Here is a 25,478-nt window from a genome sequence, read left to right as displayed (position 1 = left end):
CCCTGTGGAACCAATTGATCCTGCACCATGATAATTGAACGACAAACAAATCATACGAAAATCTTATAATAGACGCCACTTTAAGATATTTTTCGAGATATGTTCCAGAACAAACTTTCTCTCAATAAAAATATGGATGTTTTTAGTTTTGGAATAAAACCCAGATACAATTTTTTTATCAAAGCTAACAAAAGACAATACCTTTAACAATATTGAAGCAAGCGTTATGGTTCTTATACGTTGCACGTTCTTTTAAATCTTTTAAATGAACGCAACCTAATCAAACTAAAAACGAGCGAAGTTTTAAAGTTGACACCTCGTTATCGAGGTATGCATAGGATGTAAAAACGCGGAAAGCATGACTGACACTCTGACAATAAAAATTACGCCTTCTTCCAATGAACCCCTACCTTTCAACTTTTTTAACACATAGCATAATCAACCACTATAAACAACGATAAATGTTTTTATGCATCTTATTTATTAAGAAAACAAAACACAAATACATTATTAAATACACATCAATAGCGTGAAAACAGCAGTACTAATCTTCGTGTTATTATACTATGTAGAGATTTTTATTTTCTAAATGTAACGGTCGATCAATATCACACAATTTGTGAAATTATTGACACTCGTATTCAATGCAAATATAGATACGTAGACACATTTTTGAAATTATGGTTAACCATATTTTGTACAATACTTATAGAAACCCCATATATACACACGTCTTTGATCAACAAAACAAACTGCATTCATTTTCAATCAAATACGAAATGGCAAAACATTAGAAACGCGTCGTGCAATTAATTTGGATATATACTCGGATACATGCCAATGTTGAATCTTGATAAAATCCATTAGGAACTTAAATTGTTTATTTATCTATGTTTTTCCTCTTGATTGTGTTAATATAAAAGTTAATGAGGAGATTTTAATCGAATGCAGTAAAAATATCGCACATTTAAAAGTGTTAGTGAATATAATCTACTTTAGCAAGGTCCGAAAACTCAAAATATTATATAAACAAGGTTCAGCGTCGGCACAACAAAAATAGAGTTTTTTTACAAGACTTATGATATATAATAACGTTATAAAATCCTTAATACAAACATGCATGCACATAACCGAATATCTTGCAATAGCAATGATACCATCTAACAAGAACCGGAAGTAAAGCAGACACATTCTATTATTAAATTATTTAAAAAAGATGAAAAAAAAATAGGCTGCACAGTGAAATAATAATAGAGGTACATTTTTTAATATAAATTAGTAATGAAGAAACGATGTGGTTTTTCTGTTATTTGTCACAGACGCGGTTGTAACACGGGAACGAAAAAAACACGTTTTGCGAGTAAACAATGAATCAATCATTAAGACATTGTAGGAAATGGTATTCATCAAAAACAGTTTTCTTTCCAAATATATAACCAATCTTTTAAAATAATCTTGCTTAATGCTGCAGCGGAAATGACATCATGGTGATCACACGATGCCCCTGATGACGCAATATCTGTGACGGGCATTCATGAATACCAACTTCCGTGCCATTCGTGAAGGTCCACCATCCTCCATTCCGGTTCATATATGACCCTGAATAGGAAAACATATTCAACAAAAACACATATTTATTATATCCAGTATGTGTTCAAAGAATAAATAATTGTTACTAGATTAAAATGTTAAATTGAGCTTGCTCATGGGCCTGTAGTTTGTCTCTCAAAAAGGTCCATATTACAGAAGCAGAAAAACTACTAGTTCATTAAGTAGTTTTGTCAGTTACACACACATCAAATACATTTGTGTTTAGCGATTTGTGTACTTTGTTTGTTTTAAAGTTTGTTTTTACAAGTTATTTTTCATCCCAAAAGGGTACGATTTATGCAAACAAAATGGTGGTTGCGAAATACACAGCTGAAAATCAGATTCTGTGTTACATTTTGTTTTAATTTGCCTGATTGTGCCTTAGAATTAACTTTAAATGGATGATATTATATATTTGTCATGGATTATACATAAAAATGTAAAAATATACACGAGAACATATACACTATGCAGTGTACACCTAATAGTAAGAATGGTAAAAAGTACGTCTAAAGTTGCCCCCCCCCCCCTGTTTTACTTGATATATACATGTATATGTACAGTAGAGAGTAAACAGATTTATTAATTTGAATGAACGACATTCAAGGTTGCCACTATCGGGCCAAACCTGGGAGGTTTATGATTCTAGCAAACGGTCAGTCCACCTAGTTGTTGTAATGTTCACGCATGAGAGACCAAACTCGCATATATTGTCAGAGCGTATAAAATAATAGATGCTTCATCCATAAAATACGACAAATTGGAATGATGTACAGCATTTCACCAGCTGCCACATATTTCGCATCAACTATGTAGCATGTACGATACATTCTTACTGCATTCCACGTTGACATTGTATGGTATCGTACAACACTTGCCACTGCAAGCAGTATGATAGTAAACGATTTAAAAACAAGTTCATTATACGGCACTTATACATACATTTAAAATGAAAATATATTGTTTCTTGTGATACAGGTTATGGAAAGTGCACTTTTAAATAGACTTCCCCAAGAGAAAACCACAGGTGGTTTTCTGAAAAAAATAATATTTCACTATCAAATATATATATTTGATAGTGAAATTTTTTTTTTCAGAAAAGTTAATTTTTCGTTATAATATGATTATTTATCATTTAAAATGATGTTTTCACTAATTAATATCATAGCCACACGCTAACCACCTGTGGAGAAAACCATACAAAATAACTCGTTTTAATTGTAAAATATAGTCGATTTGAGGTATTCAATTATAGTTAATATAATACATAGTAAGATTTAAAACAGAAGATTTACACCAACACCAACATTTCATAAAACAAGACACCAGAAACAACATGCACAAAACTCATTCTACTACATGTATGGCGCATGTAATGGAACGAAATACAATGTGCGCACATGCAACATTTATTAATGATTTTAATCCATCGGATATGCTTTTACATTATGTAAAGATGTTTTAAGACATTAGAAATACACCACGGATCAATTTTTAACAAGCAGCTTAACATTGACCGCAATACCCGGAAGATTAAGACGTAATTGTTCCGATGGTAAAGACGCAAACAACTAAGTCTGACAGTTACATGAGGCGACAATACATATGTTTAAAAATTTTATGTTTATCGTAGACGGTAAAATCTTGTGTCAGTCTAACCAGTACAAGCCACCACAAATAGTATACTGTAAAATCATTTATATTCGATGGCATTAATGTTTTCGTAAACACGTTAATTCGTGTATATCTTATTTTTAAAGAAAATGCGGAATTTACGTTTGTCATTTTTGGACTTGTTGGTGTTTAACTCGTGGATCAGTCACCCTACACAACCAAAGATATTTGATGTCAAACAAATAATAATAATTTTACAGTTTTTAATTTTCTGACACAAGAAATGCACCCATTAAGAACTCGCTAGCAAGACTGCTTATGGCGCTCGCATAAATGTAGCAACATAAAAACAAACAGTAGCAAATTGGTTTCTATTAACATTCCGTGACTTTTTCGCAACTGTCGATGGAAACAGGTCAACTACCACTTATTGCAACGTACGCAAAGCCGCGAGAAGGTACGCAAAGCCGCGAGAAGCAAAGAAAGGCTTGATATCGCAAATGACTTCTGAAGCAATAAGCACCTGTCGCGAATGCAGATACCGTGAAACAAACGCATAGTCTGTTAGTTTGTTTGCAAAAATAATTGTGTTCAGCAGAGCGAAAAAATGTAAGATGTCAAAACACACGCTGGCTGCTTTAGCGCGGAAGCAAGCGTTTTCTAGTTTACACATATTGTTACGACATGTTCTTCTCCGTATTATTCTACGTACGAGACGCACGTTTTTTAATTAAAATGGCGCAACGGTACGTTGGAGAGACCGACTAGAGCCGGGGTTGTACGCGTCCATAAACGTGACCTCCGGGTCATACACCGTGCTGAAACAGAGGTCCAGACAACTGCAATGTACGCTGGGTAAAACATCGCATTTAATGTGCATGGTTGTCATATATAATGCAGTAAAATAAATATGTACAGTGCTTACAGACAAAAACGGGCTGCGTTTAGTTTATTCTTAAAGTGAGACAAAATGTTTTACTTTTACAAGCGGTACTTAAAAAGGAACTCATGGTCCAAAGACTGCTTAAGTGACGCTGCTATATGTACCGCGTCATGCAAAATGGGTGTTATGCCACATGCGGCAAGAGTGGCAAGAGAAGCTGCAGCCCAGCATGCGCATACGTGCAGTCGGTCGGAAGCTACCATGTTTGCTTATGATATCACGAAACCTTAAGTGACTTTATAGAGGAAAACGAATCTCTCGAATAGACTGCGTCGTTGTGCAAGCTGGACTTGAGCTTTGCTGGCCTTGTATTGCATAAAACCCATTTTCGCAGGGCGCGTATCATATGTCGTCAACTGATGTCACTAAACGGACTGTTAAATTCAATCTCAAAATGATGGTTTAAGAATATTAACTTTATATTGGTTTTATGTTTCTGAAATAATTCGACAATGTACAAAGATATAAAACAGGTTCAATAGTTAATAAGTTAGCTTAGCGTTGTACGTTATGACAGGTAAGAAACGTACGCATGCAAATACATGGTTAACATGGTAACATTATATTATGGAAATTATATTCAAATCAATGTGAGTATCACTTGTTCTATGCTGGCGGTGAGGATATAGATTTGTACTTTTATTAAAACACACAGAGAGTGTTATAATCTTAACACGACACACATTTGATGAAAACATTGCCATACCTTACCCGTTTGTATTTGTGTATAATGGGGTCGCAGTTAAAGTGCATCACTTTTTAGGTAAATTGAGTCTTTGTTGTATATATATTTGAATTGTGCGTATATTTAGTTTACCTATAATGTCACTAAGTGGAGAAAAATAACTGAGAGCAGATCGAGTCGTATTTTAAATTGTACGTGCTAAAGTAGTGCTAAAGTAAAACATATGTCCGCCAGCACGTATACGTGTAAATACGTTATTTATTACTTGTTAAATAAACACATACAAGTATACACCATGTGCGGCTTAAATTAAAGGTATTAAAGGTCTTTCAAACTATTGTGCAAATTAGTATCGAGTATTTAGAATAAAATGTCCATACGCATGGAATAAGATATCGATAGAGTATAAGGCTCAAAGTAGGAAATATATGAGTCGTGTTCTGAGAAAACTGGGCATAATGCATGTGCGTTAAGTGTCGTCCCAAATTACTGTGACTGCACAGGCTAATCAGGGACGACACTTTCCGCTTTTTGACATTTTTCGTTCAAATGAAGTCTTTTCTTAGCAAAAATCCAATTTAGGCGTAAAGTGTCGTCCCTGATTAGCCTGTGCGGACAGGCTTATCTGGGACGACACTTAACGCACATGCATTATGTCCAGTTTTCTCAGAACGCGACTCATATGTTCATGATATCTTAGTAAGAGTAGACTGGTGTAGACATAGTTATCACTTGTTATGCAATTTAACATAATTTAAACATGCATGCGTTTGTTATATTAAATAATAAACGTATATCGTATTCTATTCAAATTGTTTTTTTTTATTCAGAACGGAGAAGGAATTCACATACTTTCTGCCAAATGCAGAATAAAGACAAAGCATGAACTCATTGATGTTCTTTTGCTGTGAGATAGCCCAGTGTATCATCACAGGAAAGGGAGACAACTGTTATTGAGCGTTTTTTAAGGTTTATGCATCGAGCCGTAATAAACATCAGTATCAAAGTACCTTGCTCTGGTAAAACAAAGCTTAATGCATGTGCATACAGTGTCGTCCCAGATAAGCCTGTGTAGTCCACACAGGCTAATCAAGGACGAGACTTCCAGTTGTTCTTGTATTTTTCGTTTAAACGAAGTCTCTTCTTAGCACAAAAGTGTCGTCCCTGATAAGCCTATGCGGACGTCACAGGCTAATATGTTACGACACTTAACGCATATTAAACCCGGGTTTTCCAGATTAAAAACACAATCACAATATGTTCCGAGGATGGACGTTGTTATGCAATTTTGATTGTGGATTAAAAAGTTAACACTAGTTAGTGTAATCTATTTTAAAGAAAACATTAAACGTATACTAGTTTTGCACAAGCGTATTTTCTTATTATTTAATCAAGAACGCAGAAGTAAAAGAAGGACACGAACTATTTGCATGTATATATAGAATGCTACGTACGTGTAGACGTAGTCGACCGTCTGGCCCCACCACGTGTTGGTATAAATAGGCTCACGCTTGTACCGAGCGTTGAACGTCACTTGTCTGAAATAGAAACATATCTTAAATGAAAATTAATGTAAAAGTGAAGCCAAAGTTGTCTTGCAATCTTCTTGCAACAATGAGGACAATACAAGCATATGAAATACAAGTGGGAATAGCAATGAAAGGAGAAAGGTTGGACATTGTGCTAGAATATCCAGAAACATACAGCATCTGTTGCATTAGGTTATGAATACCGATATGCACTGACACAAACATACGAACAAAGCTGTCAGAGAAAAAACCCAACATAATGGCGTTTTGAAATGTATTTTCCTACAGATACGCTGAAACACATTAAATTCTGACATGCCTCAATTATTTTTTGACAAACATGTACATTAGTAAATCTCTTCTATGCTTGCACAATTTTTACTCTTACAACAATAAGGTTTGTTCACAAATCAGTAAAAAAAGCATTAATAATATTGCCACATTGACAAAATATAAAATATACATTAAAATAAAACAAGCGAAATAACACTTATGGCATTAACTATCAATAACGAAACTCAATCCAAAAGAGATAACCTAATAAATTGTTAATAACGTTTGTCGTGGGTTATTTGTAACATACAGTAGTTTTGCCTCTTAAGAAACCTAGTTTGAAGGCATTATTTATTGTTATTTTGATATGACAATAATGTTCAATGTAATCTTCTTGTTCGATCCTGCAAGTTACTACATTCCATTATTCAAAACACGCACGAGAACAAGTCCCTTAAAAATAGACTAAGATTAGAATACATTAAGCGTTATAATTATCCCGGTACGTTACATCGTCAGAGCCCCGAAAACTTTCTTTTAGTTTATACCAGCAACCTTTCTTCATAGCAATACTATATTAAGCGTTATAAAATTACTGACCTATCTATGATAATTATTTAATTATATATAAGAACCCGTGAATTTTATTCAGACATTTCCGCATTTTCCGATTGATACACTTGACTCTCTATATAGATTTGTTTCTGTGAGTGTTTTCCCTGCGCTCACAAAGAATGTATTGGTTGGATATCGTACATTCACGAGAGGCCTCCATGAAACTGTTAGTTGCCTATCGTACATTCACCAGAGCCCTCCAGAAATGTATTGGTTGCTTATCGTACATTTACGCGAGGACTCCAGAAATGTGCTGGTTGCATATCGTACATTCACGAGAAACATCCGGGAATGGTATGGTTGTCTTTCGCACATTCACCGGAGATATCCAGGAATGTATTGATTGCATATCGTACATTCACCAGAGATATCCAGGAATGTGTTGGTTGCCTATCATTAATTCACCAAAGATCTCCAGGAATGAGTGGGTTGCTTATCGTACATTCACCAGAGATCTCCAAAAATGTGTTGGTTGTCTATCGTACATTCACCAGAGATCTCAAGGAATGTGTTAGTTGTCTATCCTACATTCACCGGAGATCTCCAGGAATGTGTTAGTTGTCTATCGTACATTCACCAGAGGCCTCCAGGAATGTATTGGTTGCCTATCGTACATTCACCAGAGGCCTCCATGAATGTATTGGTTGCTCATCGTGAATTTACGAGAGGCCTCCAGATATGTGCAGGTTGCCAATCGTACATTCACGAGAAGCATCCGGGAATGTGTTGGTTGTATATCGTACATTCACCAGAGATCTCCAGGAATGTGTTGGTTTTGTATCGTACATTCACCAGAGATCTCCAGGAATATGTTGGTTCTCTATCATAAATTCACCAAAGATCTCCAGGAATGTGTTTGTTGCTTATCGTTCAATCTCCATGAATGTGTTTTGTGCCTATCGTACATTAACTAGAGGCTCCTGGAATGAGTTGTTTGAAATCGTACATTTACCAGAAGCCTGCATACATGTGTTGGTTGGCTATCTTACATTCTTCAGAGGCGCAAACCATCGCTGTGCATCATTATTTTTATTACGGTTTCCTGCACATTCAATATTTTTTATGATATTCCTACGTTATGCAAGTAAATTTGAAATGGACGAATTTTATTATGACTACTGGTAAATACCCTTCAAAATGAATGACGTTTCGAGCCATCGTGTCGACAAATGAACGTTGTTATGTCGTTTCGTGGATAATAAATTATAAATTCTCACGAAAATACGTAAATACATTTAAATGACATCTAAAGAGGTATTGTTTAAACATTACAATAACGTTATTTTCGTTTAGAAACTATTGCGAATGTTATGTCCATATTCAGGAAACGGAGGAAATTAAAAATGCGCTCCGAAAGAAATTTGATAGCATATTATTTATCATATTATTCAGTATTGTTTGCTATTTATAATATAATTTAAATAAGCATTGTTTTACGATAACAAAAGGTGCACGCGAGTACATGCATTAACCCATTTATGCCTAGTGGACTATCCCATCCTTCTTAATTGGATAAATTTATGTCCAAAATTAGGGATGTCGAGTATATTTATTTCTATATTTAGAATATTTCTTACATAAATTCTTTTAAGCAAACAGCGCAGACCCAGATGAGACTGGGTCATCTGGGTCTACGCTGTTTGTCAAGGCCTTTTTACTAGACGCTAAGCATAAATGGGTTAAAAATAATCCAACGCAAGCAACGTGGTGTTGGCCATCGTCCTAAAAGTAAGCGAGTTCATTCAAAAAGGTTGTATGACACATCAATTAATGTCTGTATTAACCCTCTTACCCATCTATTAATCAAACAAACAGAGCGTTAAGTATGCATAAGTTTGATATTGTGGCGCCCTTTCTGTCAAGTTCTCCGTCATTAATTTAATTAACGAGTAGCGGGTGTTTTAGACATGTAGGTATGACTACGAAAAGTGATTGTTGCCTCACATGACACTTCTCATCTTTCTGATAAAACTTGTATGTCACGATGACGCAATAATGCTATTCAATATGTTATGTGTTCGTGGTTATAATAAGGCTGTGCACATATACGCCATGTTTTGTTGAGTTATCTTTGTCTATGAGTTGTATATGTTGTTGAAATACCGTATGATTTCATCGTATAGATTGAGGAAATGTTACATTGAATGAGTTCAGCACTCTGAAAGGGACCTTTTCACAGATTTTCGCAGATATTAAAGTTTGTCATTAAATATTTTATATTGATATATGTAAACATTGGATCTTAAAAAGCTCCAGTAATAAACAATAATAAAGAAAGAAAAAGAACACTCAACGTACTGGGCTCGAACCCCTGACACCTAGAGAAAAAGTCTAATCCTTTGACCTCTCCACCATCCATGTTCATGCAACGAGTGCTGTATTTTATACTCTCTATAGCCAATCTAGGTAATCATTATCATTGAATCATTCTGAATGAACCCTATTTATTTTTGCCGTCGCGTGACAAATACATGAAGCTGTAATTAATGTCCGGTCGCTGAAACAGATCGAGTTTTTCAATCATAACTATCAATGAACATGTAGCAATGCGCGCATGGGGTGTACATAGCAACGGTCTAACATTTAAATTATTGCATAATATTTTTTTATAAAAATGCGAAACTGTACTTACAGATTTGAAAAGCATTCTTAACTTTAGATCGTTATAATCACGAATTTGGTATGACTGATTAGCAGTGTCAAACGTTCGGGATATTCTAACGTCATATTTCTGTAAGCATAGCAGTAATAAAGGTAAAATATATTTGTTAGAAATGCTTGTAACTAGTCGAAACACATATCAATACATCGAAATAAATATAACTTTTGGTTCGTACTTAAATCATGAACAGGATAAAGGCATACTCAAAATGGTTGACTTATAATAACAAGGAAGCAGAAATACACTTGTAGTTTAAAAGGAATTTTAATCTATATGCGTGCAGTATCGTCCCAGATTAGCCTGTGCAGTCATCACAGGCATATCAGGGACGACACTTTCCGCCTTACCTGGATTTTTACTAAGAAAGGACTTAAACAGAAAATATCATAAAAGCGGAAAGTGTCGTCCCTGATTAGCCTGTGCATATTGCACAGCTTATGTGGGACGACACTTCACGCACATTCATTAAACCCCTTTTTCACAGAGCACGGTCAATTTACAAAAACATACGAAATAAAAGTTTTGAGCCTATACTTTCAACATACGCAGTAAAAATGGTTATTTTGTGTCTGTTCCTTTCATTGCAAGAAAACATAGTGTAAATACTGACTTGATGATATGTGAAACAGAAGTCATAACTTACAACTTTACTGTCACAACTGAAATGATGATAAATGGGAGCCTATACTTAGATCATGCAAAATAACATATTGTATATTGATAATTGTAAGAAAAAACGTACTTAATGCGTAGCCAGATATGAAATAATCATAACTGAGAATCAATACTTATATAATAACATAAATATAGATATACTACTTAGTGGTAGTCAATACTTACGTCATGAATCATGCAAGTCCGAATCGATAGTATGAAATAAACATAGTTATAATAGTGGAAGACTATACATGTACTTACATCATGCACAGCCTCGGCTTGGTCTCAAGATACACGGTGAAATCCTGCCAGCGCGCACGAGAGCTCGGGCACACATGGTTGTCGTTCAGGTAAGTGATGTTGATCCCCACTGAAGCGTCGGTGGAAATTATAAGTGAACACACCCAGATAAAAACAAGCATGTAGTACGCGCAAATACCACACTTTTCCATTGTAGATGCGTTTCCACTTCTAACGTTTGGACTAAGCTGTGTGTTAATGGATGACCTTGAATAATTCCTGTTCTCTTTTTCGGGGCACTGAATTCCAACGGAAGATATTAAAAACAGCTATGCACGTTGGCGCTTCAATTTAAACTTATTTTTCAACAAAATGAAATTCCTTTTGTTTTAGATATTGGACGAATTGTCCAAAACGGGGAAAAACTGAGCTACGCAGTATATCAAAAGTACTCACAAAACGTAAAAGGCACAACCTTTAAACGTTAAATGAGTCCAGTCGAAAATGGCTGCAGTAACTATCACCGCACTCGCAACGGAGACACGATGCTGGCGTCATTTAACGTACGGGGGTAAACGTTAAATTATGCGGCACGCTTGTCCATGTACTGTGTTTTACAAACTTTAATTGTTGCTGCACGAAAATGAGCTGTCAACGTTTCATATTTTGACGGCGAAGTTACGTTAATTTAGAGAAGCATGTTGCTGACAAATATGAGCTGGCGACATCCAACCTTTTGAATAAGAGTATGCTCGCAATGTTTCAGAGTAGCAAAAACAATATACAACTATGCATTATCAAATATTATTCTGTTAATTATTCAGCGATAGCGGGTATGTAACTATATACCTCATAGTCGTAGTGTTTTGAGAAATATTATTATTATTATTATTATTATTATTATGGTGATGAAGTCAGTGAACATTTATTATTGTTTCTGATCGCAACGTTCGTGAAATTAACGTTTATATTTTTTTCTCTGTCACATTGAACTCCTGTTAACCGATGTATGCCTAGCGTCTAGAAAAAAGGCATTGGCAAACAGCGTAGACCCAGATGAGACGCCACATGATGCGGCGTCTCATCAGGGTCTGCGCTGTTTGCTTAAAGGAATTTCTGTAAGAAATATTCTAATTATAGAAATAAAAATACTAGACATCCCTAATTTTGAGTCCACTAGGCTTAAATGGGTCAAAGACACATTTGACATGAGTTATGTTTAATGTCGAATACATGTATATATATAACACACACGTGTTACATACTCAAACCAGGACATTAACGGGTTAACAAAACTACAATTCTTTAAGAATGCTAAAATATCCATTCAGAAGTCATTCAGACGAAGGGGAATAAGGCCGTTAATAATGCAGCTGGGTGTATGAACTCTGCTCTACATCAAGCTATCCATGAAAGTCTGATATTGTTGCATGCAATACTGTTCAGTTGAATGGACCCTTTCGCCTGATGGAGTCTACATTTTTATTATTCAGTTAACACAATAATCTTGACATTCATTACCTTCCTGTCTCATGTGTCTGTATGTCGGAACAGAATGTTGCGCAATGACTAGTGTATATGACAATCAGACAAGCGGTTCAGGTACGTCTAATCATTAAATGGTAAGTGTCCGCAAACTTGTATGATTAATCAACTACATTACAGCGTGAACTAGAGAAAATAATGCGGCATCTAATATGTGTTATGAAATATGAATCAGTCCATCATGACGAGACAAAGGATTCAGGGACTTACGACTGTATAAAGAACTGCGTCTACTTTGTCAAAGGTCCACTGCATGGGCCTGCGATTATTACAACTATAAAATAGTATAACAAATATTCTATACCATTCATTTATCTCACAAAGTCGAAAATGGTCCCTGTAAGCCTTATTATGTATTAAATGTGCCCTATATAGAGCATGCTGTGCATCAAGTAATCAAACAATCGTTTCAAGCAAAAGAAAAAGAACATATCATGGTACATGTACTTAAAATAAATAACCGTTAGCTTTTTTTGAGATTGGTGTCCTCCTGCAAACAATGCTGCTGATTATATTCAGCTTTTAGTGACAATTAAAAGATACTCCGCTGTAGAGCTTTTTTATGTCAAATTGGCCTCGCTCTGGGAAAACGGGGCCTAATGCATATGCGTGAAGTACCGTCCCAGATAAGTTTGAGCAGTCCGCACAGGCTAAGTAGGGACCACACTTCCTACCATAACTGGAATTTCTGTAAGAAGAGACTTCCTTTAAAGATGTGCTGTCAATGCGGACTGTGAAGTCTAATCATAAACAACACTTAACGAACATGCATTGAGCCCTGTTTTCATAGAGCGCGGCTCAAAAGCTATGTGGACTCACATCACCTTGGTCACTTGAGATGCAGTTAACAGTTCGACTGTGCTTTATGGCGGAACGGTACAAGCTTGCCAAACTTTGATTGTCGCGGACACATCAGCAGCAGAAAAAAAGTTAATCAAATGGTGGGAAATACCACCGTTTTATTGCAGCGATTAATATATGAGTCGTGGTCCTAAGTAATACGGCGTGGTAAAATATAATATAATATGTCAATGAAATATCTACTGCTGTTACGGACAGCGTGGCGACCGATGCATTAACGCGAGTATTTGGTAAACCATGTATCCCTTTTAATGCTCCACTTCTATGACTTGCGGTCTACCGACAAACTGCACAACTGACCCTCCATTTTCGATTTTGACTTCGCGATAATCATGCATAACGCTTATAACTATTATCACATGCTTGTATTATCATTTCCTCACAAGCTGTAATTAATATCTTTAAAACAATTTAATTTTCTTACATTTTAACAGAATTAATACTCAGCATGAGAACATTAGAAAAATCACATTTGTTGTACTGACAGTCGTCCCCCGTGTCAATTTCAAACTCCTTTTATTAACCGATAGAACATTTGTAGCTGATATATACTCAAAAATACGCATTCGCACTCAAACAATACGCTTGGACAATTCGCATTTAAGCATCGCTCTGTGAAAACGGGGCTTAATGGATGTGGTAAAGTGTCGTCCCAGAATAGTCCTGTTTCGTACGCTACCGGTAATCAAGATGGACACTAACCGCATAGATTGGATATCCGTTTAAAAAGACTTTAGTTGAACGCAAATACCCATTAAAGCAAACTGCACAGGCTAATCTATAGCGACAATTAATTACGCACATACATTAAGCACCGTATTTGCCGAGCGAGGCTCATGTAACTAGATTCAATGGTGGAATATGAAGTTCACTCGATGAATGGAGAGATGAAGAAAGAGTCGAATGTGGTACAAAAACGAAACAATCGTGCACTTACTACCGCCTTGTGAGTAGAATGCCACATCATCAGGATTTTCCGTCGGCGCCGGTGTTGTTGTTGTCGTGGTTGTCGTCGTCGTAGGTGTAGTGGTCGTCGTCGTAGTTGCAGTAGTGGTCGTCGTCGGTTTTGTGTGTTGTCGTCTTGGGAGTGGGCAGATGGACAGAGAAGTTCGCCGGCAGATCTGCGAGGTTGAAGGCGAATGCGGTCTTGGGTTTCTCCAGTGCCTCCAATCCCGCTAACGTCTTCGCTCTAGGGAAGTACCTAGGGTCTTCCATGATCGAGCTCACAACGTCGTCGGAACTGTATGAGTTTTGATGATGCGACTCATGAAGGTTATTCTGATCAGAGTCATTCGGTTTTGCTAATGGCATTGGTTCGCTGTGATTAGGAGTTGAGCTTCTATGCGTTGAGCTGCTATGCATTGAGCTTGTGTGCGTTGGGCTGTTATGCGTTGAGCTGCTATGCGTTGACTGGGGGTTGGGAAACTTGGTGCTTGAAGTGGGTTCTGGATAACGAATTTTAATGGACAAACCCGACGTAGAAATAGGCTCGCCGTGACCTTGACCTACAGAGGCCACCGGGGAGACTCTGACAGGCTCCGCGTTAGAGACTGAAGTGGACTGTGGCTGCGCGGCGGAAGTCATGGTGTGTTGCGAGGCGGAGGTTATAGTGGGCGCCAGTCGCGTTGGTCTAGCATGATCTGTCATTTGAGTTGACCCGTCTATGCCAAAGTCGACAATGGACCCATTGGGCAGCACCCGCAAACGTCGCGTTGTTGAGCTCCGACCCGCGGTGACCTGAGACGTCGGTACGACGTTCGCAGTGGATGTCTGTCGCGTTGGCGATGCGGCGTGTTGGTTATGATCCATGGCGTATATAGCAACCACGCCATCCATGCCAGCGACGTCAGCATTAGGAGATATAGTAGGAAGAATTCCTAGCATCCCAGCTTCTTCGAGGACGCCGAAATTAGTGGGATTGACTTCAGCAGGATTGTTCAGAGAATTATCTGCTTGTTGGGATTTCAGATTTGATATCGCATCAAACTTGTTATCTTTTTGTTTGTCGACGCTTCTCGTATTATCCGAGACTACACCGAGATTTCTCGAGCCAGTGTGAAGTGATGATCCTAAATTCCACGTTTTCACGCCGCTGTAGCGATTTGGAAGCTTGTCATTAATGTTAGGATTGGCATTGGTATTTGGGTTCACACGTGCATGGTGGTGCATCTCGACGGTGGGTTTCACGGGCTCCGGAACAGGGAAGTGATCGAAGTGTCTCGGCTCATTGGCGGTTTTGCGTATCAGTGCTTCCTGGACAGCGCGCAGAGAATCGAAAATACTCTGGCGCGTGTATGGGCGAGCCGTAGTGGGCGGACTAATTGTGGTCCATATATTACGCCACGACTGCGCATGCGCCATATTCAAACACACTGCTGAAATAAAAAAAAACAACGTCTATAAAAGCTGTGAAAATTTAAACAACACTGATAATTTTCCATCGGCGACCAATACAATTTAAAATTCGTTTACGACTTAATTAGTAACATAAAACGTCAAAATGTAGTGTTTGCACAATATTGGCATCACTTCTTGGCAGCAAGTGTTCAAATGGTGCGTGCGATTGACGAATGTCGTATCTTCATTCACACAGATTAGCGAGACGTCTCGCGTGTCTACGGAATAACGTTAGTGCCATAGTGGTTACACATTACAATCCAGAGGTCGAGATTGCGAGAACGCGAGAGTACGATGGCGAGAATGCGGCAATACGATGACGACAGTGCGACAATACGTTGGCGAGAATGCGATGGCGAGAATGCGAGAACGCGAGAGTACGATGACGACAATGCAACAGTGCGACAATACGATGGCGACAGTGCGAAAGTACGATGGCGACACTGCGATAGTCATATCGTACGGTTGCCATCGTATCATCGCATTCTCGCCATTGCGTTCTCGCATTCTCGCCATTGTATTGTCGCAATGTCGTCTTCGTATTGTCGCATTCTCGTCATCGTACTCTCGCGATCTCGCATTCTCGCCATCGCGTTCTCGCATTCTAGCCATCGTATTCTAGCCATCGTATTGTCACACTGTCGTCATCGTATTGTCACATTCTCGTCATCACACTCTCGCGTTCTCACATTCTCGCATTGTCGCCATCGTACTATCGCACTGTCGCCATCGTATTGTCGCAATGTCGTCATCGCACTGTCGTATTGTCGTCGTCGTACTATCGCGTTCTCGCATTCTTTCCATCGTATTGTCGTACTGTCGTCATCGTATTGTCGCATTCTCGTCATCGTACTCTCGCATTTTCGCAATCTGGATTTTAATGTGTAACCACGATAGCCCTAACGGTATTCCGTACGTGTCAGGTTGATGTTCGTGTGTCTTATTGTGGGTCACATTGATGTCTAGTGTAACGTCGACTGTCGTGTGTCGACCTCATTAGGCGACGGGCGACATTGAACAGAACAGAACATGTGTTTTAGTATGACTTGCTTAATGTACATCGTCAGTATTAAAAAACAAACAAAGCATGCTTAAGAAGATTCATATCACGGTAATCATATCATTGCAGTACCTGCGGTATACAGTTCAGTATATACGGCCTACATGTACCTGGTCTTTATTATAAAACATATTACATTTTATTATGATATACATAAACATTGTGCTTATTCAAAATGTTTAAGTATGTGTCTTTGTTTTACGAGGATGAACTTACATTTAACAATGAGTTTCTTTTTAACGCATGTTAAATAAAAAGAAAATTTTAATTAATTTGGTTTTGTTATCAATGCCCAACATTTCCAAAAATTGAAACATCGACGGGCGTTGGTAATAATACTTTGGTGAATATTTTTGCGTATCTCCTCTAAAAATGTACATATAAGCATGAAATGATATTCATCTTCAATATCATGTGAATTACAAAATAAACAATAATGCTGATCCCTACCAATTCTATTTCTACCATATCTACCAGCATCTAAGGGGAATAACCGATAGTCTTAGTCTACAGAAGAACTCTTTGGTTGCTTTGAAGTAAATCAAGGTATGGTTCGTAGTGAAAAATGTTTTTGAAAAGTAAATAATGAGCAAGACGATGGTTTGTCTGCATGCTCTGGTACCATTCCTGAATAAAATTGTCGATGTTAGTTGTTTTAAAAAATGATATAATATCGACAATGTCAGCATCTTAAAAAATATATGAGAAACCATAATTGGTTAGCAATAACTTTACATTATATATCCAATGTTAAAGCCATTGTTAAACCTTCTTTGGCCTGCTCATAAACCTTTTTAATACCAATATTATCTAAAGGTATACTTTTACTCCAGTATTTAATAATTTTCATATACCTTGTAATGAACAGAGGGCATCGACCTACCTCCCAACATATGCCCGCATTATATGTATTAGTTTTAAGTTTTAAAATATGTTATCAAAATTTCAGGTGCATTCTCTCTAGTTATTTTGATTGTGTGAACCCCATATCTCTGCTGAATAGATAAGTATAGAACCAACAAATGAATCAAATAGTTGACACAATATCCTCGTTGATCTTGCCAGATATCACATGCGAGATCCATAGTAAATATACAAGCAATGTACACTAGTTTAACTAAAGAGAATGTATAAGCATTAACACAGCTATTAAAAAGGACAAGACGCGTACGCTATTTAAGAAAAACGCATGCTTAAGGACTAGAAATAGGTTTAAATGTTTCTCATAATGTCTGTCATAGCCCTAACGTTTTCAGAAGAATTCACATGCAGAGTTAGTCTCTGTTTATGAAGTGTGTATTTTTCCCCACCAATCACAGGAGGGAATCCCGTATTTTTTTTTGTATATATGCTATAGTAGAATATATTATATTCTATTATAGCATATATACAAAAAATATACGGGATTCCCTCCTGTGCCACCAATTGGTAACAAGGGAACTAATTCACGCATTGTGAGTTTAAATAACCGTATAATTGCCTCCCCTGGAAAAAACTACCACCAAACGAGGATATAATTTTTGTTTTCCTTGCCTTTGTCGCCGATTTGCACGCCGACCATTTTAACTTTTTTGAATGACATTTTTTATGTATTTTGGCTTATAAAAAGACAGAGCGCGAAGAAAATAGGGACACAAAAACTATAACCTGATTCAAGTGATGTTGCATGTAAATAAATATATACAAAAACGCTTCCTCGAACAGTTAAGAAGGATTTGAACTTTAATAAACGTTAAGCCGCTTGAGAAACAGTTGACCACAAAACAGTTAACTTATTAAATAAGGTCTGAAACAATCATCATCATCAACACCACCATCATCATCATCATCAACATCGTCATCATCATCATCATCATCGTCATCGTCGTCGTCGTCATAGTCGTCATCGTCATCATCATCATCATCATCTCGTCGTCGTCGTCATATTCGTCATCGTCATCATCATATCATCATCATCATCATCATCATCATCATCATCATCATCATCATCATCATCATCATCATCATCATCATCATCATCATCATCATCATAATTTCATAATAACTGTGGATGGATCCTGACCGCGCAATGCTTGTAATTCGGACTCGGTGTATGTACTAACATGTTCGATAAGCTTATGGCGCGTTGTCCTTTTACCGAGAGACAAAAGCAACACAAAACTATAAAGAAATATCACACGTTTCCTACAAAATACTTAAAGAAACGACAGCTTTGGGACTGCATAAATGAATGGTCCATGCATAACTTAACGTTACTAAGATAGCAAAAGCCTTACAGCTACTATATGCAAAGGTGATGGCTATACCGACAGATTAAACAATAACTCTGAAGTGTAGACACGCCTTGTGACAAATTAAACAACATATCTTTGTCAACTGTCATGCTTACTACCTGAAAACCACTTACTTTTAAATTTATTTGCCAGTGCAACACCCTTGTTTTTTTCCTCTAGTTAAAGTTCATAAAGGTCTTGAATGAGTTCACATCTAATACCATACTCCACTTAATTTTGCTAGCAAAACGTTAAACTATACCATTTGTTAGCTGAATGTACATCGTAACGGACATTTTTTTTTAAATAAATTGTGTCGCGTTCTGAGAAAACTGTGCATAATGCATGTGCGTAAAATGTCGTACTGCACAGGCTAATCTGGGACGACACTTTCCGCTTTTATTAATTGAAGTCTCTTCTTAGCAAAAATCGAATTTAGACGGACAGTGTCGTCCCTGATTTGCCTGTGCGGACTGCACAGGTTAATCTGAGACGACACTTTACGCACATGCATTATTCCCAGTTTTTTTCAGAACACGACTAAATTTAATTGTTGGCAGATTTGAGATTTTTATGATAAACATCGCTATACTATTTATTAATGTTGAGACACTTTTTGTTTTAAAATAAGGTTTTTGAGAGATTGTCCAATTCCATATAACTGAGCATATAAATTTAAATTAGTTCCTTAACAAATTAAGGACATTTACATTACTTTTTTTAGATATGTTTCACAATTTATTTAAAACTGTATGTGGCGATAGATATTTTTGAATGTTGACACTGAAAGTTAAAGAGTCTGAATAAACGTTACTGCATTTTTCATAAGGGAGTAACTCCGCGTTTAGTATGGCAACACTAAATGCAACGAATAACGTATATGAAAAAAATAAATTCATACAAAATCGATAACTTTATTCAACACGTTATTGTTGTATACGCTGTAAATTAGTACAATTCGCACATAATCATTATTTATTCTGCACATTAAGTATGCCACAAAAATAAATTTCATATAAATAAATAAATAATTGTTGTGCTATGTCATCAACATTTTATCAACGTTTGTGGTGGCACCAAAAAATTAATTGAATTTAAATCACATCTTTTAATACCACAACATATAAACCAATTAATCACCAATAAAGGTATGCCAAAGACCTAGAATAATAATATTCTAGGTCTTTGGGTATGCGTATGTTTTTATTTCTCTTTTGTTAATAATAATAATTTTGATATTTTGTTTAAGTTATAAAATTATCAAACACCGTATTTGTTTATTTGTTTAATATAGTATAATAAGCAGGTGAGTTATTTTGCCTTCAGAAACTTTTTTATATTTGATACAAAATTTACACTTTTTAAAGACCATTTTGGAAACATTTAAACTCTTATTTGTTCTATTTATCTTACACATAATGTAATTTATACTTTCAGTAAATGAGATAAAGCTTTTGAAACTAGCACTATGTTTACAGGACTGAAGAGTAAAACAAGCACACATCTACATCATATTATCAAACTTAAACATACTTTGTGATCTCATGAAATATTGTGTAAGATTGCAGATACACTTTTCTAGATCTCGACTGAAATAACAAAATGCAGTTTTATGACAGTATGCAGGAATGAATTGTCTCGTGCAGTTTTGTTTACCTAATTATGTTCATCTATATTACTCAATATATTGTTATTTTAAGTTAGTAAGTTTAAACTTATTAATTTAAGATCGATTACATCGAAAGCCTTAGGCTTATTTCAATGCTCTCGATATCACATGCGTGTAGGGTCAGTACTGGGTTTCTTTCGGGGAGGAAGGAAAGCTCCCACACTTGGGAACGAGCCCGAATATGTTATTTGTGCTTATAGAATGTATAATTACCCATAAAAACGAAGAGAATACTGTATCGATTTGGTCCAGAGGCACCAAACGCTGTCGCGTGTAGAGAAACAATAAAACAAAAAACACCAAATCTTTGTTATTGGTTCACTCTAATTTTTATTTTATTTTTAATTTCGGTCATGTTGTGTCCTTTTGAAGCGATTTCTGCATAGTAAGGCATCTGCAACTGTAGGTAATCGACCTCTTAAAGTTGCATCATTTTGCAAAACGTGTGAAATCAATTGTTATACATGTATAATGAGTGTTTGCGTTTGAATTTAACTACTTTTAGTAAAGTATTATTACTTGCGCTCGATTGGTCCGTGTCGGCTCAGATACTAGATGCAAGTAAACCGAGTACGCTAAAGTATATCACAAAGTACACGGGGCACGGAAAACATACACAAAGTAACTCTTAGCGCCTTTGAACGTGCACTCTTGCATGAAAAGGGCGCTATATAAATCCGGTATAATAATAATAACTCGGAGTACTGAAGGATGCCTTAAAGCGTATTTCATGTAGACGAGGTAATTATTAATATACCTTTATTCTATTTATGGTTAAAGTACGGACTCGAAGTTAAATATATTTCGATGGTTATTGATATATGCATGGCTTCATAAGTACACGTATTTCGACTAAATGGACTCTTACGTGGGTTTATCCTTACTTCCACTACGCGAAAAGACGTTCCCGGTAGTGACCATTTGAATGTTCCGAAAGTTTGACAATGCTTGTCACTTAAAGGGGCCTTTTCACGTTTTGGTAAATTGTCAAAATTAAAAAAAAATGTTTCAGAATCGCAAATTTTCGTTGTAGTTATGATAATTGTGAGGTCTCTGTAATACTGAACATTTACCATCCTCTAAAATATCCATTATATGCATCTTTTGACGATTTAAAATCCTGAAAAGTATAAAGCGTTGCTACGCGAACGATTAAATAGTTCGGAGAGTTCTGTTGGTGTCGTTATACTTTGTGATACTACGTAGATTGCTTATACATGTATAAAGTATAAAATTCATCACTCATTGTATCAGCACGGATGGTCAAGTACTCTCAGCGATATACTGTTACTCCATGGATCAGTGGTTCGAGCCCAGTTGAGGGCTACTTTTTTCTTCCTTTCATTTTATTCTAGTTTTTTTTATACTGAAGTTTATTAGATCCAATGTTTACATTTATCGATATAAAGCATTTAATGACAACCTATAATATATGCAAAAATCTGTGAAACGGACCGTTTAGGCAGAGATATCGATTGCAACAAACTTATATAAAGCGGGCTATTGAAATATTTGATTTAGTACAGTAAAAAAAATTAGGCTTTGACCATAATTGAACTATTAGCCAGTTTACATTTACACCACATGTTGGTGGTCATATAACTCGACAGAGATGCGCAGGTCGACAGTAATTGTCAAGATTGAAAAGCTAAATATGTTTCAGCGACTGGACATTAATGTAAAACAGTATGTGTCTGTCACGCGACGGAGACAACAACTAGGATTCATTTAACATGATTCATTGATAATGATCATCTAGGTCTTACGTTGCGGAGTTTGTACAACTTTGAGCAGTACGAGAGCCCCAATAATTCAATGTTTTATTTCCATAATGCCGTAGATGAAAGTCTGTTATTCAACAACAACTCCTACTCACGAAGCGTTTTCTAAATTTTCCACAAAGACAACAAGTACTGGTTATAGGCCTTGGAAACGGACTGGAGAGCATTTCTATAAGCCTGAGGCTTTCAATGAAATCGAGCTAAAATAAATAGGTTTAAATTAAAAACATGTTGAACTCATACCCTCACCTGAGCCCTAGGTTGAAGTTATGGAGGAAAGAAGAAAGCCCACAGGCCAGTGGCTTGACAGCACACTGGCCAACATAGCACAACAAAGAATAAATGCTTATCAACAGCAAAGAAAACATCGACCCGCACACATAAGAGCAATGACATAACAACTTTTTTGAGATAGAAAATGATCATAAAAGTGAAATGGTCTTCAGAACCTTAAAGCAGTTGCAAAACAAAACGTCCGACTTAGAACTGGAAGTTAACAAAATCCAAAATAGAGAAATAAATGGGTTATTTTATGTATTTGTTACAAGTCTCCAATATACGCTTCTGCAAAATTTAAAACAATGAAAACTTTTACCATTTTGATCCTCACAGCAGAAACGACTTCGGAATGTAGAAAGCAAATAGAGAGGCACATAACACGAGTAATTATGTAACTTTGTATGGTCACAAGACACGATCATGGTTCTATATGTAAAAATTAAAATATTCAGTTTGAAGGTTAGGTGTCAATGATATACGTGGGCTAAATCATTCTTGTAAAGTTCCAGTAAATCATAAAGCGATTGTTCAGGATTTGATTTTGTCAGCTGGGTCGAATTGGTTCAAGAGCATTTATGTGTCAAGGAGCTTAGTGAAAATCTGAGCAAACAGAAACATTAAAAAATCACATAATGATTAACCTTGATGATTTTGAAATACTCATCATATACATGTCACATTGATTTTGAAATGTTAAATAAGCTTGAGAGTAATAGTACTATGGAACATGAACCCTACACGGCGACTGAAACAAATGGGGGTTGTGGAATCTGACATGTCGGTAGAAACCTGTGGATGTGACCAAGACATAGAGGCAGACATTATGGACAGGAAAGTGACATAGGGACAGGCCCTATGGGACAGGAAAGTAAAATTGGGGCGGACACGTTCGGAAAGGAACTGGAAACAGTGCTAGACACAATCAAATAGAAATCCGAGCCCCAAAGGAACCGACACTTGGAGCGTGAACTAGACGCAGGGAGAGACACAGTGAGATTGAACGGAACAAGGGGTTATATAATTTGGAACAAGGAACTGATACAGTGACATACACTGTGGGATGGGAAGTGGACACATGGCAGACTTTAAGATCGGGAACATGACACAGGGACATTCACCATGGGGCGGGAACAGGGCATAGGGGGAGACATTATTGGACAGGTACAGGACATGGAGACAGACACACTGGGCCAGGAACCGAACACTGTGACGAACAATATGAAACAGGAACATGACATGACACGTAAACCATGACGCAGACTGTAACCGGCCACTGGATCAGTCAATATGAGTCAGGAACAGAACACAGAACCAGATAATATGGAACTGGAACCAGAAACGAGAACAGACAAAATCGCAAGAAAACTGAATAAAAGACAGACAGGGACCTGGCATAAACGGCTAAGAAGGTGAAGCAGATGCATCCTCGCAGTTGGTGGCATCTGATATGAATGGGGAGAAGATAAAGGGAAACTAAAAAAACGTACAAGAAATTGAAGAAACCGGGAAATAAGTGTAGCCAAGAGCAGTAGAACTGAAGGAAAATATTTTGTAACACTGTCAGGAATCATTTAACAAGCAAACGCTAGCGTATATGTTTTTGCTGTAAAAGAAAATGTCATTCAAACAAAAAAACTCGAAAGACAGAGCTGTTATTTCGCGATACATGTATTTTGAAAGGACATTTATGCAGCGAAAGAAAGCAAATTTTGTGACAACTTACGTTTCAAAAGCGAAAGGCAAACAAGCCAAGTCGACTGTCACAAACGAAGCACAGCGTTTTTAAGTAATGAATACTCAATGTGAAGTTTCCAAAACATTATTTCTCCCTTGATACTCTTGCAGTGTCTGAGGCAAAAATTCAAACAACTTATAATAGTTTCGTAGCTACTGACATAACAAGGAGGGATATATGAGGCGGACACTCCATGAGACCAGGTGCTATTACCAGGTTATTGATGTTAGACATAAAATGTCACAAGGGTATACGAGTAAAATAAGCAAACGATGCGTGTCCTATAGAACACATTTAAGTAAGATTGATTTTTTTCCTATATGTGATGCAATTGACGTCATTGTATTTTGACACATAATTACATTTTGCTGTTTTATCATTTGACATCAATTAATGTAATTATTATTGAAATTATACCAATTATTATGAATTTGTTTGCATCTTATTTTGGGAAAATAGTGCACAAGTCTTTATAGATGAAATAAAATAATGAAGTTAGATTCCTGATTTTTGTGACCGCATGTTTTCATTTGACATGATTCATGTGTTTAAAACTAATCATTGCTTTATAGCGGCACTAAACTAATAATATCTTCAAATTGTAAGCTTAGTATTGCTGACCTTTTAATATGATAGCAAACGCTTAGTTTAACTTACAATTAATAGATACAACGAGGGAAGAAGTAAACCTGAACAAAAATCTCGATTTTCATTAATATACAGAGTTTGCATTTTCCTTGCTTGTTATAGTGTCTTGATGACTCAAAACGTACATTATATAAATGCTCACAACATTTATTTTGCAGCCCATGTTGATGTTATAACATCAGGCAAAACAAGCGCTTTTTAAATAAACTGAATGATGTTTTTTTGGGCCAATAAACATATGACCATGTTCATAGCACAGGCCTGTCTTTGTGCCAACGAAGAAAATTCCGGGTCAAAATTAACATATGTGCATCAAGCGACAAATGCATTCATGCTTCAGTCTTCATAACATTTTGTTGTTGCTAACATCAGACATTTAGGATGACATCCAAATGCGTTTCTATTGATATTATATTGCATTG

General features: G+C 36.6%; 1 protein-coding gene across 1 annotated transcript; it reads right to left on the bottom strand.

The window, feature by feature from the left end:
- Positions 1-507: 507 nt before the first annotated feature.
- LOC127835887 (uncharacterized) lies at positions 508-15,575 on the bottom strand. Its single transcript, XM_052362656.1, has 5 exons — positions 14,152-15,575; positions 10,830-10,938; positions 6,287-6,370; positions 3,926-4,022; positions 508-1,599 (listed from the first exon to the last, which is right to left on the bottom strand). Exon 1 carries the CDS (start codon positions 15,573-15,575, stop codon positions 14,181-14,183), a length of 1,395 nt encoding a protein of 464 aa, XP_052218616.1. The 3' UTR covers positions 508-1,599; positions 3,926-4,022; positions 6,287-6,370; positions 10,830-10,938; positions 14,152-14,180.
- Positions 15,576-25,478: the final 9,903 nt, after the last annotated feature.

Source organism: Dreissena polymorpha, chromosome 1 (genome assembly GCF_020536995.1).
Source record: "Dreissena polymorpha isolate Duluth1 chromosome 1, UMN_Dpol_1.0, whole genome shotgun sequence".
Classification (NCBI taxonomy): domain Eukaryota; kingdom Metazoa; phylum Mollusca; class Bivalvia; order Myida; family Dreissenidae; genus Dreissena; species Dreissena polymorpha.
This window is presented reverse-complemented; position numbering and strand designations above follow the sequence as displayed.